The following is a 14,073-nucleotide window of genomic DNA, read 5'->3' as shown; positions in this document are numbered from 1 at the left end:
TGCAGAAATAAACACAGCCACCACCACCTTTTTTATTTATTATTTTTTTCAGAACACACACACACCAGGAAGTATAATCCTTTAGTTTCATTATTCCATTAAACTTTTGCAGTGACATTAACTATGGGTAGTTTTGAAGAGATCCTGCACAGGCCATGTGTATTTGTAGGATGACATGAATTAGGAATCTGTGCCAGTTTATATTGAGCTGGACATAGAGAGCGCAGGTAAGACCAAGAGACTTGAAGTTGACAGAGATGATAAGCAATGAAAGTGGTCATCTGCAAGGACACTTCTAGAAACTTAGACTTTTTAGAGGGGGGGCCTGGGGAGTATGTACTTAATGGAAGTGGAATTTTGAAGTGTGCAGTTATTCAGATGAAATTATATTATTTTCATGTAATATGAAAATATATTGAGGATGGCATGGCAGTTAACAGCATTTTGTTGATGAGAAAGAGATCTGATTTCAAATGCAGGTGGAAAAGCTTGCTCTCTCTCTCTCCCTCTCTCTCTCCCTCTCCTGAACAGGAGGGGAGTAGACCTGTAAATGTTTGACTGCTAAGGCAGTACATTGTTAGACACATAATAATACAAGAGTGTGTGTGTGTGGGGAGGGGGTGAGGGGGGGGGGGGGGGGGTAGAGGTGGATAAAGAAGGGGGGCCCTGCACAGGACAGGTGGGTGTGGTCAGACACAGGGACAGGTACACATGTGGTAGCTTGACAGAAAAATGATCACACAGCTTTGATGTGACTGGTCATCTCCTGGTGGTCCTGGCCACAGTGGCCTCTGATCCACTGCTTGGCGTCTGTATGCCTAGGGGTCAGTGCAGATGGTCAGTCTGTCAAGTGTGTGGTGTGTGTGTGTGTGTTTGACCTGCTTGCTGCTTGTTCCTTGATCACTTGCCAGCTCCCTTTGGCAGCAGAGTTCTCTCCTGAGAAAGAGAGCATACAAGAAAACTGAATGATAGCCAGTGTCTTGTACTCTGTATGTACCCGTGTATGTTTGTGTGTGTATTTGTATGTGTGTGTGTGTGTATGACTGTACACAGACATACCATGCTCACATCTGGTTTCATGTGTTTGGTAGTGTAGCAGTTCGTGTGATACTAGAAATAGTTGACTTCGGAGGCCTTGGAGGCAGTACTGGTCAAATCAAAATGGACATTGTATCATATAATGTGCACACTGTTATGTCCTTTCTCCTCCATTAAAAAAGCAAATAGCATGGATTCTCAGATCTTAGTATAAATTCAGAGTTAATTTCATTCACTACAGAATTCAACTACTTACATGCAAATCCTTTGTCATTTTGGGCTTTGGTTGATTTTTTTTTTGTAAATGAGCTTAAAAATGCGCACACAACATTGGTTTATATTCTCTGTTAAGAGTGAGATCTATGAAAGCAATGGTACATAATGTAAAATAATAAATCTACAGAAATGTCTAATAATAAAAATGTCAAATAATTTAATATAATGTCTGTATGTGTCAGTATCTATCTGTAAATTGTGTAACCATTCAGGTTCAAGATTCAGGAGGGTTGGGAAAATCCATGCCTATTCATGTTGAGACCAGGTCGTTTTTGTTTCCTGCTCTGAGGGGAGAGCTCTAATTATTCTGCCACTCCCTGTGTGTGTGTGTGTGTGTGTGTGTGTGTGTGTGTGTGTGTTTCTATTTCCTTTGTTTGTATTTATGTGCATTTGTTTGAGCATGTGTGTATGTGTGTGTGTGTGTGTGTGTGTGTGTGTGTGTGTGTGTGTGTGTGTACTCATGCTTGTTTGTGTGTGTGCGCGTGTGTGTATACTTATGACTGTGAGTGTGTTTTTAAAACAGAGAAACACGGTTTGGTTTCCAGTGATTCTGAGAGGAATTCTGCTGCTTACATATTATGTTTAGATAGATCTATAGAATACATCCAGTTGATCAGATCACACACACACACACACACACACACAAACACAGACACACACACAGACACAGACACACACAGACACACACACACAAACACACACACACACGTATGCATATGAAATTCAAACAGGTGGAGGCTAGACTTTGTCTCCATTGACGCACATTCTGAGTAATCTGACTTTGTTTTTGTGTCTCTGCCTGTCTCTAGTCAGGTAGTCTCCATTTTGTGTTGTTGGTCTCTCATGTTCCTTGTGCCCCCAAGGTACTGACCGATTAGTGTGCAGTACGTGTATGTAGTGATGTATTCATGTGTGGGCTTGCGTCCTCGCATACACGTGTATGCCAAGACATATGATTTTTATTATTCTCTCATTCTTTTCCCTGAACTTGGATCAGGCTAAGTTGTGTGCATGGCTGCTTCTATACACACGTGCGCACGCGCGCGCGCGCACACACACACACACACACACACACACACACACACACACACAAACAACCACACACACACACACTCACACTCACAATTTGACAGACATGCATGGGTGCCCCTTTCTGGTTTGAGTAGCACACAAGCCGAGGAGTATAGGAAAAGAACAGTTGACTTGCCTCATTCATCATAACTTAGCTTTGTAGTCTGTACCATTGTATGCCAACCTTACACTAAGTTACAACATTGTATACTGCGATGTAACATGAAGTCTCCACTGCAGTTAAACCCAGTAGCGTAAATGTCAGGTGTGGCCATTGATAATGAGCTTTGATCATGCGCTAGTCTTTGAATACATACATGTCTTTATTTGTGAAATGATAACGAGAACATGGTTACTAGTACCAGTAGTAAATGAAAAAATATAGTAATATATAGGCAAACGAAATCAAAAAGAACAAAAGATCTGCTGATACTAGTGATAGACAGTGGGGTAGACAATATCATGATACGAGACAAGACCATACACAAAGTGAGAGTGAGAAGTATTGGAGAGAGGAGACGAGAGTTTGCCTGGAAACTATTGATCAGTATCAGTTTCTCTTCTCTCTCTCTCTCTCTCTCTTTAAAATTTCACTCACCATGTTATGGCTTGATTTTGATTTGGTGTTCATGAGCTTTAGTTTAAAAACATAGTTTAAAATTCCTTCACATTTGGCCTGCTGTGATCAAAATGAATGGTGTTAATGACCTGATGCTATTCTGGCTTTCAAAATGATAAATTAATCAGTTTAGCATTATTTTCAAGATCTTTGACTCAGATTTTAGAGGAAAGTTTTCTGCTGAGATTTCAAAGATCTTTTTTCTCAGACATCCTGACATCAGTTCTGTATGGGAAATACAAAGAGCTATCTTTTCCATCCCAAAGACTATGAAGAGTACAGACTACAGAACACGCTTACCATTTATTCACTCAGTGACTAGTTCATGTTTCCTCAGCACAGAACAGTAAACAGTAAGGAAATGATACATCTGGCTGTCAGAAAGAGGAAAGAACTGGGATGAGAAATGAATAAAAAGCTCTCCCTCTCTCTCTCTCTCTCTCTCTCTCTCTCTCTCTGTGTGTGTGTGTGTGTGTGTGTGTGTGTGTGTGTGTTCTTTAATTTAGGATCCATTCTAAGATATGTGCTTGTGTGTGTGTGTGTGTGTGTGTGTGTGTGTGTGTGTGTGTGTGACAAAGACAGATGCTGCTGTGCTTTTTAAAATTTTTTTTTTTATATATTTGTGGAGGAGAGGTAGGGATTGGCTGGGGTAAAGTAACAAACCATTAGTTCTTTCCTGGTTTCCATCAGTTTTTTTTTTCATCACTTTTTCTGTGGTGGGAAATTGTGTCCAGTGGTTAGGGAAGTGTGTAGGGGATGGTTGGTTGGTTGGTTGGTTGGATAGGAGCGGGGCTGAAGTGGGGGTGGGATTAGAGGAAGGAGACAGATCTGTACATTTGCATTTATTTTATTGTGGGAAATATGAAGGGGATTTCTGTGTGCTTGCATGCACACAGCAAACACACAGGTATGCATGCATGCATGCACACACACATTCACACTCACACACATGCACACTCTGAACAATGAAATTGCTCACATAGTCTCTCCTCCCTCCTTGCTCACATAGTCTCTCCTCCCTCCCCCCTCTCTCCCTCTTTCTGTCACAAATACACACATACTTACTCACACACACACTCTCTGTTTTAAAATATATACAAACAAAATTTACACAAAAACACACACTAACAATAACATGTACACAGACACAGACACACAGACACAGACACACACACACACACACACACACACACAGTAGAATATTCCACTAAGCACTAGATCATGTGAGGTTGGAACCAGTGTTAGCTGAAATGATCCCTCAAGAGCTCTTAATCATTGTTTGCCTGATATTTTTCTTCTTTCTTTTTTTCACTAACAAATACCATAGTATTCCAGACACCAAGGGGGGGAGAGGAAGTGAGATTGAATAGGAGGGACAGAGGGAGGTGTGAGGGTGGGGTGGGGGTGTTTTCAGTTGCAGATGTATATATTCAGTGGAGCATGGCAGCAAGGTTACAGGTGTTATTTACCGATTAGGCTGGGGTCAGTGGAATGGCGCAATCTGGCCTGGCCAGAGGGAGGTTGACTGGAGGATTTGAGCTTTTTGTCTTTCCATCTGGCTGCCTTGGAACTAGTGCAGAAATGGTGTGCGTTTGGTCGTGCTTACAGGGCAGAGGTGCTGTTTTGAGACTGCTGACTGTGGCAAGTTCTGATGCACGGGGGGTTTCTTTGTTGGCTGAAATTTTAATCCATACTTGTATGCTGGCATGTGTGCGCTCAAGTGTACACACTCTGTCTCTTTCTGTTGCTGTCTCTTTCTGTTGCTTTCCCTTTCTCCCACTCTCAATATGTCTCTGTCTTCCCTCAGGTGCTACCTTCCTCTTTTCTGCCCCACCTCTTTTTTTTCCCTCTGACATCAGTTTCAGTTTCAGTAGCTCAAGGAGGCGTCACTGCGTTCGGACAAAACCATATACGCTACACCACATCTGCCAAGCAGATGCCTGACCAGCAGCGTAACCCAACGCGCTTAGTCAGGCCTTGAGAAAAAAAACAACCCCCCCCCCCCAAAAAAAAAAACACACAAAAAAACAGAAACAAAAAAAACAACAAAAAAAACCGGGGAAATAAATAATAGATAAGCTGACATAAATAAATAAATAAATAATAATTATAATATAGAAAAAGGTAGTAGTAATAATAATAATAATACTAATAAAATGATAATAATAAAAAATAAATAAATAAATAAATAAGACAACAATGGTGATAAATAAGCGAATAAATGTAAAACATGAAGACACACATTCACACATACACCCACACATGCGTAACAGAAATGCACCAAACATGCAGTTTCACAACTCTGCCATCACAATGAATTACAAACAAGTTTGGGGGAAAAAATCAATACTTATAATTGTATATGGTGTGTGTGACTGTGTGTGTGCATGTGTGTTTGTGTCTGTTAGAAGAAAAAAAAGACAAAAAAAAAAAAAAGACCCAAGGCGCACACGATACAGTTTCTCTCGTGTTTTGATGGTGGATGGTCACATCGTGTGATTTTAAAAGCCTGGCTGAACTTTCCAGACTGTCTTCCGAAAATAATCACTGCGTGCAGTGTCTGCTTCCCATGCTGTTGTCCAGTCATAGGCTCCAGCCCCTAAAATGTGTGCAGGTGGCTGAGGGTACCTGCAATGTGGGGAACAATGCTGAACCTGGCATTTGCACCCCCCAGATTGCTCCTGGAGGGGATATTTGGGGGGTAGGGGCAGAGGTGAAAGGAGAGGTTTTTTAAAAAAAAAAAAATTTTTTTTTTAGTGCATTGTTGCTTAGTTACAATCATGCCTTGCAGTGGGAACACACAACTACAGATAAATGACAGTTTTAATGAATCATGAAAATTGTAGCTCCTACTTGGTTTTCTTCAATTGTTTTTTATTTTTTATATTTTTATTTTTATTTTTAAAATGATATTTCATTGTTCTGGTCAATATCTGGTCGTGCAATAAGCAGGATATTGAGGATTTGGTTTGTTTGTTTTTTATGTAAGTTGCAGGGATTGTTCAGTATTAGTTAATGTATTGAATGGTTTGATAGCTAATTTATATTTCACTCTCAGACAGTATGCTGAATGTTGATACATTGATATGCAAAATTGGATACATGTGTGTGTGTGGTGTGTATGTTTGTGTGTGTGTGTGTGTTTGTGTGTGTGTGTGTGTGTTGCAGAGGGCATCCCTCAGGTGTACTACTTTGGCCCGTGCGGCAAGTACAATGCCTTGGTGCTGGAACTGCTGGGCCCCAGTCTGGAGGATCTGTTTGATCTCTGTGAACGCAAGTTCTCCCTCAAGACAGTCCTCATGATTGCTGTCCAGCTGGTAACTTCACATTTATTTCTTCTAATATGTGTAATTGTGTGCCTGTGAGTGTGTGAGTATGTGTGTATGCGCACTCGCGTGAGCATGTGGGTGAGTTTTGCTATGTATCTGACTGGCATGTTATTGTAAAGTGTTGTGACTAAGTTTGAGAGGTTTGAAAATGCTACATATTATTATTATTATTGCTATTGTTAGTAGTATTATTGGTTTTTTTTGTGTTTGTGCCTCCCTGTGTGTCTGTCCCAGGCATTTGTAACCTTCAGGTGTTCTGAGCAGTAGTGTTTAATTGGAGAAAATGTGCTGGGATGAGGGTGGGAAAGAGTGGCAGGGCTGGGGTTACAGGGAAATATAAATTCACATATTTATAATCAGCATTAAAATGTATGCACATGCACTCGCGCATAAACACCCCTTGGGTTTTGGTCTGGATGTTAGTCATTGAGATGAGATGATAAATTTAGCATATAGTTCATGCAAAAGAAAACTGCAACAAAGGGCCTGTCCCTGGCAAAATTCTATTGAAAAATTCACTTTGATACCAGTGATAGAAAAACAAATACATGCTGTACACCTGCATTAGAAAAAAAAGAAAAAAACAAGAAAGGGTGCTGCTGTCCTTGGGAGAGCATCCTAGATTTCACATAGACAAATCTATTGTGAAAAAACAACAACTCCAAAACAAACAAAAATTACAGTACAAATTACAAACAGACACTGTTGTAGGAATTAAGGCACCTGTTTGACACCCAGGGTCACTGTTGCATGAGTGCACACACTCACACAGTCAGCTTTTGTTCGAAATCAAATGACAGTGGAGCCAGTGAAGGTTGTTCCTGCAGGCAGAGTGATATTGTTTCACACACACACACACACACACACACACACACACACACACTTACAAACCTAGTTATAGCATTTGTATACGTACTTGCATGCACATGTATACATATTATATGCCTATAAAAATGCTGTCATATGCATTTGCATGCACACAGTCATACAGATGTGAAAGAACATGTGCACATGTGTACTGTTTAAACAGCCATACACACACCACACAAATTACAGCAAACAACACACTTGTGAGCCAATGGTAATTTTCTCCTAAGAAAAGCTGAGATTGAGAATTATATTGTTGCATGACTGTGTGTGTGTAGCCTCTTATGATCACACAGCATGTGTGTTAACCAAAGTATTCATACTCTGTAATTCATCAGTTCATCAGTGTGTCCCTAAAGTGAGCCAGGTAGACACGAATACAATAAGTATAGGACTTGGAGATTCTTTGGAACATATTCATTGTTGCCTTTTGCGTACATATTTGTCGTGAAAGTTGAACCTTTTTATTTTTTGTGCACACTTTGGTGTGATCTGTGCTGCTACTTTTTTTGCCCTTGGAAAAACCCCCAAAAAAACTCAGATCTGCAGATTCCTGCAGAAACAAATATTCTGACACTCAACCATTTGCTCATTTATTTGGAATTCTGGACTTTACCACATTCATTAATTGTCTCAGATGTTGTATTTTGAATTATGTTCATTTTGTATTAGGTTACTGCTTAATTTGAGTTTCTTGTGTGTGTTTCAGTTAACGCGGATGGAATATGTTCACTCCAAGCACCTCATCTACAGAGATGTGAAGCCTGAGAATTTTCTCATCGGGCGACAATCAGCCAAAAAACCCCACATCATTCATGTCATCGACTTCGGTCTGGCCAAAGAATACATCGACCCAGAAACTCACAAACACATACCGTACCGGGAACACAAGAGTCTCACAGGCACTGCTCGGTACATGAGCATCAACACACATTTAGGGAAAGGTCAGTGCTTTTTTGTTATTATTATTTCTTCTTCTTTCTTTTTTTTAACACATTTTCCTGTATAAATGTCCAAGAATGGACTTCTTTGAAATGAATGTCACTTCTGATAACATATTGCATCAGTTGGTAATGCACAACTCAACATTATATACAGAATAACAGAATTGTTTAAAAAGTGTGCTGCAAAAAACAAAACCAATCAAAATAGCTTAAAACAAAAAATCTGTCTAATTATGGTAAAAAGGAATGTACTTCTGTATAGAGTGAATGGAATTGACCAGGAGAACCTAAATGACAGCTTTTGCTTCAAAACGGATTAAAAACAGAAAGAGAATGAACTGGGAACTTTTAGATTTGATGAAGAGTTAAAACCAGAAATTCTTTGCTTTTCAAAATCATGTTTGTTCTTTGAAGATTTGTTATCGTTTTTGATAGTTATACACTGTTACTCATTATTTTCATGAATGGTGTTAATGGTGTGTGGTATCTTGTGTGCTAAGTGTTTGCCTGTTAGTCATCAAGATCTATATATAGTGTACAGTATTCATCAGCTGACACAAAAATATAATCTGACTCTATCCACAACATGGTCACTGAATTGTCAGCATTAAATTAATGTGACATTTGTAACTTCTTCCTTACAGACTGGTGTGTTCGTACGGATATTTGCATCTATTTCTAATCGTTGATGGCTCTTTTAGCCTTCCTCCATGGGAAAAAGACTGAATGGGGTGAAAGGATTGAGAGTAATGTGATTGTTGTTATTGTGTGTATTACATTGAAGAGCAAAGTGATTGTTGTTATTGTGTGTGTTACATTGCAGAGCAAAGTAGGCGAGATGATCTTGAAGCACTGGGTCACATGTTCATGTACTTCCTTCGTGGAAGCCTGCCTTGGCAGGGCCTCAAGGCAGACACACTGAAGGAGAGGTACCAGAAAATCGGCGACACAAAGAGAGCAACACCCATTGAAGTACTTTGTGAGAACTTCCCAGGTCAGTGTGTGTGTACGCAAGTGATACTCCAGGATGGCCGTAAGAAGTGTGCAGTAATTTGCTCTTTAATTTTCAGTGAGGTCACACTAGTTGTTTTAGGAATGGATAATCATCAGATAAGTCTTCTTGTGTCAGTTGTTTTGGTCATCGGGTGAAGCACCTTTCCCTGATAAATACACAGGACAGCAAGTGGAGTCTTTCAGTTACAGACTGGGGTGTAGTGTTTTTCCTCTGGAGTATTTCTTTCTATTGTCAGTTAGGATATGCACAGCCTGCAGTTTGCCAGAGTGAAATGTGAGTCAGGTTGTGGTGATTGTCATGTTGAGAAATTTGATTTTTTGAAATGAATATGGACCTTTATGTTTTTTGAAGAATCCATAAACAGTGTTAGGACATTGTAAACTTGATGATAACAAATATATGGCTTGTTATCTTTGTGTTTTTTTAATGCATAGGACTTTGGATTGATTGCGATCACAAGAAATGAGCACTTCTTGAAGTGATCTGGATTATTGTACTTGTACAATCTGCCACATTTTGATTAATCTCAACTGCTATTAAATTGAATATCTGTATGAATATTAGACGTTTATGTGGAATAATAGTGTTTGTAAAAGCTGGTGCCTGTTGTTGTCTAGGCCTTGGTAGTGAAATCCAAACTGAAATCAAATTTGAGATGAATTGTTGAAACTGCAAACAAAATTGAATGTTTAATTCATTATCTCAAGGGTAAGTTTGAATCAACTGAAAAGGAGGCACATTTTGCTTTATCATCAGGAGAGTGGTTCTCTAAACAATCCCATAAAGTTATTTGCTTGAATGTTGTTTCTTGTATGTCATGTCATTGAAAAGAATTGTGAAATAAAGCGCAGACCTTTTTTTTTTTTTTTTTTTTTTTTTTTGTCACAGAGGAGCTAGCCACATACCTGCGGTATGTACGACGGCTGGACTTTTTCGAAACGCCAGACTACGAGTATCTGCGCAAGCTTTTCACAGACCTGATGGACAAGATGAACTATGAGTGTGACTGGCAGTTTGACTGGGTGGGACGACAAGTGGTAGGTGTCTTGACAGCCAAGCTGTAAACAGAGGTGCTGTTGTTGTGTTTGACAGACTATCTTCATTCAGCTTGGCAAGAACGACACACTTAAGTGTGCCAGTCAGCCATGTAGGACAGGCTGAATGATGGTGTGGAAGTAGTGTACCTGGTGATATAGACCTTGAAATTCTGATCTTGTACTGGAGAAATGAAAAGAATAGTATTAATAAATAAATTCTCTGTTGTGTACTCTTCTGCTCAGGGTGGTGCTGAATTATGGCTGTTCCCTTTTCCGTTGTGAGAGCAGCCTAAAGAGAAAATCTGAGAAATCTGCTGTGGCTGAAGTATTAGACAATAGAATAAAATATAGTCACATAGTTTAGCGCTCTATACGCTTCAAATGAACAAAAAGTGAAGAAGTAGGAAAAAAAGTTCTCTTATCACACAAAACAAAAGATGAATAAAGCAACATCATTTTGAATGAGCCTTTGTCCGGCACTCTGAGAGAAATTCTTTGATGTTTCATTGTATTATATTCTTTCATTGTACATCAATGAGCTCCTTGTTAGGTTCAGCACAATGTGACAGGAGGTAACAGCCTTTGCAGATGATTACAATGTCATTATGCCTCACATTGTGACATGTGTGGTGGTCAGTCTCTGGCAACATCTGGAACAGATTTGAGATAACTCTGTGTGTGTGTGTATGCATGCATGTTTGTTTATACCTTTGTACGAGTGTGTGCATTTTTATACCCACCATGTCACCATGTTGTTCTTCATGTTTGTACACTTCTATGAATGTTAGCGTTTGTAAGGCTGAAATACTTGCACCTTTTCGCGTCGCCCTCTCATTTACTCTCTTGCTGTTCTCATTGACAGTCGACTCCCGTTTCGGTCGTCCAAGACACTGTTTCTCCCCAGCGGGATTCTGGGGTAGCCAACCGTGACAGACACCCATCCCAGCCCCGGGTGAGTCGAGCGGTTACCTTGCTGCTGTAGGTGTGGGGTGGTCTCTGTGCTGTGGCTCTGGCTGCCAGGCTGTACTCCTTCACCACCCTCTGGTCATGACTGAGATGTTTTCTCTCTCCCGCTGTGTTGGGGGGGATTTGGGGGTGGGGAGGTGTACATGTTCGGAAAACAGAACCTCGCCTCAGTAGTCTTTTTATTTTAAGACAAGTCATGACATCATTACAGTAGCTGAATTTTGAGAGAACAACTTGGATTGAATTTTGAGAGAACAACTAGGAAGTGTTAGATGTAATGTCTGATCACAGCTAGAGAGAGTTAGTGTTGTCAGTGGAAAGGGTAAAAAAATGGCAGACAGAAAGGATTGAATTATGAAAGAGAGTGCAAATGTTTACTGAAAATGAGCAGTTTATGACTTAAAAACAAAAATGAAGAAGAAAAAAGAAGAAACAAAGCAGGATTGAATTATGAAAGGGAGTGCAAATGTTTACTGAAAATGAGCAGTTTATGACTTAAAAACAAAAATGAAGAAGAAAAAAGAAGAAACAAAGCAGCATGTATGTACATTTTACTAAGAGTCGAACATGTATACTTGTTCACAGACACACTATGTTGGTGACTGTCAAAAATGTAAACTGTGAGTTTATTGTAACAAGATTGTCTGGAAAAAAAAGAGGGTATAAAAGTGGAAGGAGTACAGCCTGGTTTGAACTGTATAAGTGAACTACAGTGTAATGCTTCGGTGTGGGTCTGTGCAGAATATTACAAGACTTGCCAATGACCAGTTAGAAATATTTGTACACTGGTGACGTGTGAGCTGGCAAAGAGCAGCATGTATGTAATCGGTTCTGGGGTGTGATTAAGCTTTTGATGAGCGTTTTCAAGAAAATTTTGTTCTTCAGTGAATCTTACCATTTATAGGCACAACATCTGAAGTGTACATTGTTTTAGAAGTTGACACCCCCATCCCCACCCCCATCTTCCATTTGCAGTTCAAGAGTGTTCTTTTCTGTGTCAAAAATAAAAAGAAATCATTCTCCCACATATCTTCAAGGATTCTTTCATACTATTTTACATTAAAAGAGTTACAACAGAAGAAAAGAAAAGAAAGTCGGCCTTCAGCCAAGAACCTTCTGAAAGTCATTTTTACATATTATTTACAGATTAGATAGTTCGATGTTTAGTACTGACAAGTTTGGTAGTTTTTAGTTCAAGATAAAGGCTCTTTTGGTTATGCGTGTGGATATCTGTGTGCATGTATGCATTGAAGTGTTACATGTTATTCTGCGTTGTCAGATCTGTGGTGAATGTATGTTTGCGCACACACATCTATGCATGCTGGTGTGTGTTTTTAAGGATTCCCAGCACGTTTTGTCAGAAAGGTTTGAGCAGATTGCCCCGTCTTTCAGTCTCTTCACTTGTTCCCAGAATGTAAGATTATGCTGTTCTAATGGCATGACATTTTGCCTGTCTACTTGGGTCAGTGTCGTCAAAGCCCAAAGATCAGCATCTGATTCCCTTTGTTCGCACATACCTAGATGTACACAGTCCAGCATACACAATGCCCCATCACCCACTGTCTCTGGCCTTTCTATGTGAACTGAGTCCTCACTTTCTTCTCAGTAAGAACCTTTACTCGTTAAGTCAAACCTGAAGTTGTTCCAGTTTCCAGAAGAAATTTTTTGTCTGTCTGTGAGAAGTGTGGCTGAACTCGTGTTTATAACAAAAGCAGACATGTGTTTTTATGCTCAAGAGCCAGTAGCCCTTTGGTACATGTGAATGATTTAAATGTAGCAAATGCTTGAGCAAGTGTATGTGTACAATATTTACTGCTGTGCAAGTGTATGTATTGTTAATGCTCATCTTGCTACTGAATTTGAGGTTAGATGGAGGATGTACTTCTCATGTGAGCAAAACGATTATTCTTTGATTTTGTATTTGGCTTTTCTTTCAAGATTTTATTTGTAACAAACTAGATTTTTTTTTTAATTGCTAGAGAAGGAATAGTGTTTGGAGAGAAGCATTACACTGTGGTTCATTTTGTGTATCTGGTCTCTGTATGCCGTGATTCACAAGTGTATCTGTCACTGTTTTTTCCTGCATTCCTCACACATGACCAAGTTTTATTTCACCTTGTGCTGTCTATGTAAAGTGCTGATGTTTTTCGCTGAAGCAGTAATCCATTTTTTACAGGATAGCATTGTTAGTATTCATACCTTCATCCTTGGTTTTAGATATCTCCTCAAAGAAGTTTGAAATGGGATACTTTGTGGTGGATGAGGATTGGGGAATGGGAGGAGTGAAGTTTGGGGAACAACTATAAAACTGTAACTGGATGGAGAAGGAAGTGGATTAGTGCTTTGTTTAAGTACATTGATTTTATGGATGAAAATATGGTGACTGCTGGACCTTTTAAAACAAAGTTAGAAATGAAATAAGGTGGTACAAAATCAAAGGTACCTTAAGATGAGTCTAAGACTTGAAAGGTTATGGTTTTATCTTCATCTTAGGTACCTTTGATTTTACACAATCTTTTATCATTTTTAACTTCATTGACTTCATGGTTTTGCAGAATCACCAAACACATGCACGCACACAAGCACGCAGAGAGAGAGGAGATGGAAGCGGACACCCAAGTAAGGTATTAAAAGAAAAAAAAACCAAGCTTGTGTCACTGTAGATTCTGGAAAGAGTCTACCACACTTGATTTGGCTGAGTATCTTCAAGAGTTCAGGGCATTGAGAGTGCTGGACAATGCAAACTGTCGACCAAAAATGTCACAGTGTAAACTCGGTCCCCCCAGTGTGCCAGATTATTGGCTCCACAGCACACTCCATCCCACAGAGTACTGATCTCCCCTGCTCCTGCAGTGTAAATTCAGTATTGTATTGTGTGGGCAGACACTGTGGGACACAGACCTGACATGCC

The 14,073-nt window shown here is 39.7% G+C and overlaps 1 protein-coding gene across 4 annotated transcripts in view; it reads left to right on the top strand.

Annotated features, from left to right (window-relative positions):
* LOC143282049 (casein kinase I-like) overlaps positions 1-14,073 on the top strand; it is a 47,571-nt gene that overhangs the window by 17,291 nt on the left and 16,207 nt on the right. For all 4 annotated transcript variants that reach the window (XM_076587487.1, XM_076587488.1, XM_076587485.1 and 1 more), the window contains exons 4-8: positions 6,173-6,321; positions 7,910-8,144; positions 8,968-9,138; positions 10,048-10,196; positions 11,059-11,148. In XM_076587487.1, coding sequence (XP_076443602.1) covers positions 6,173-6,321; positions 7,910-8,144; positions 8,968-9,138; positions 10,048-10,196; positions 11,059-11,148 — 794 coding nt within the window. The remainder of the gene's footprint in view (positions 1-6,172; positions 6,322-7,909; positions 8,145-8,967; positions 9,139-10,047; positions 10,197-11,058; positions 11,149-14,073) is intronic.

Source organism: Babylonia areolata, chromosome 5 (genome assembly GCF_041734735.1).
Source record: "Babylonia areolata isolate BAREFJ2019XMU chromosome 5, ASM4173473v1, whole genome shotgun sequence".
NCBI lineage: Eukaryota > Metazoa > Mollusca > Gastropoda > Neogastropoda > Buccinidae > Babylonia > Babylonia areolata.
This window is presented reverse-complemented; position numbering and strand designations above follow the sequence as displayed.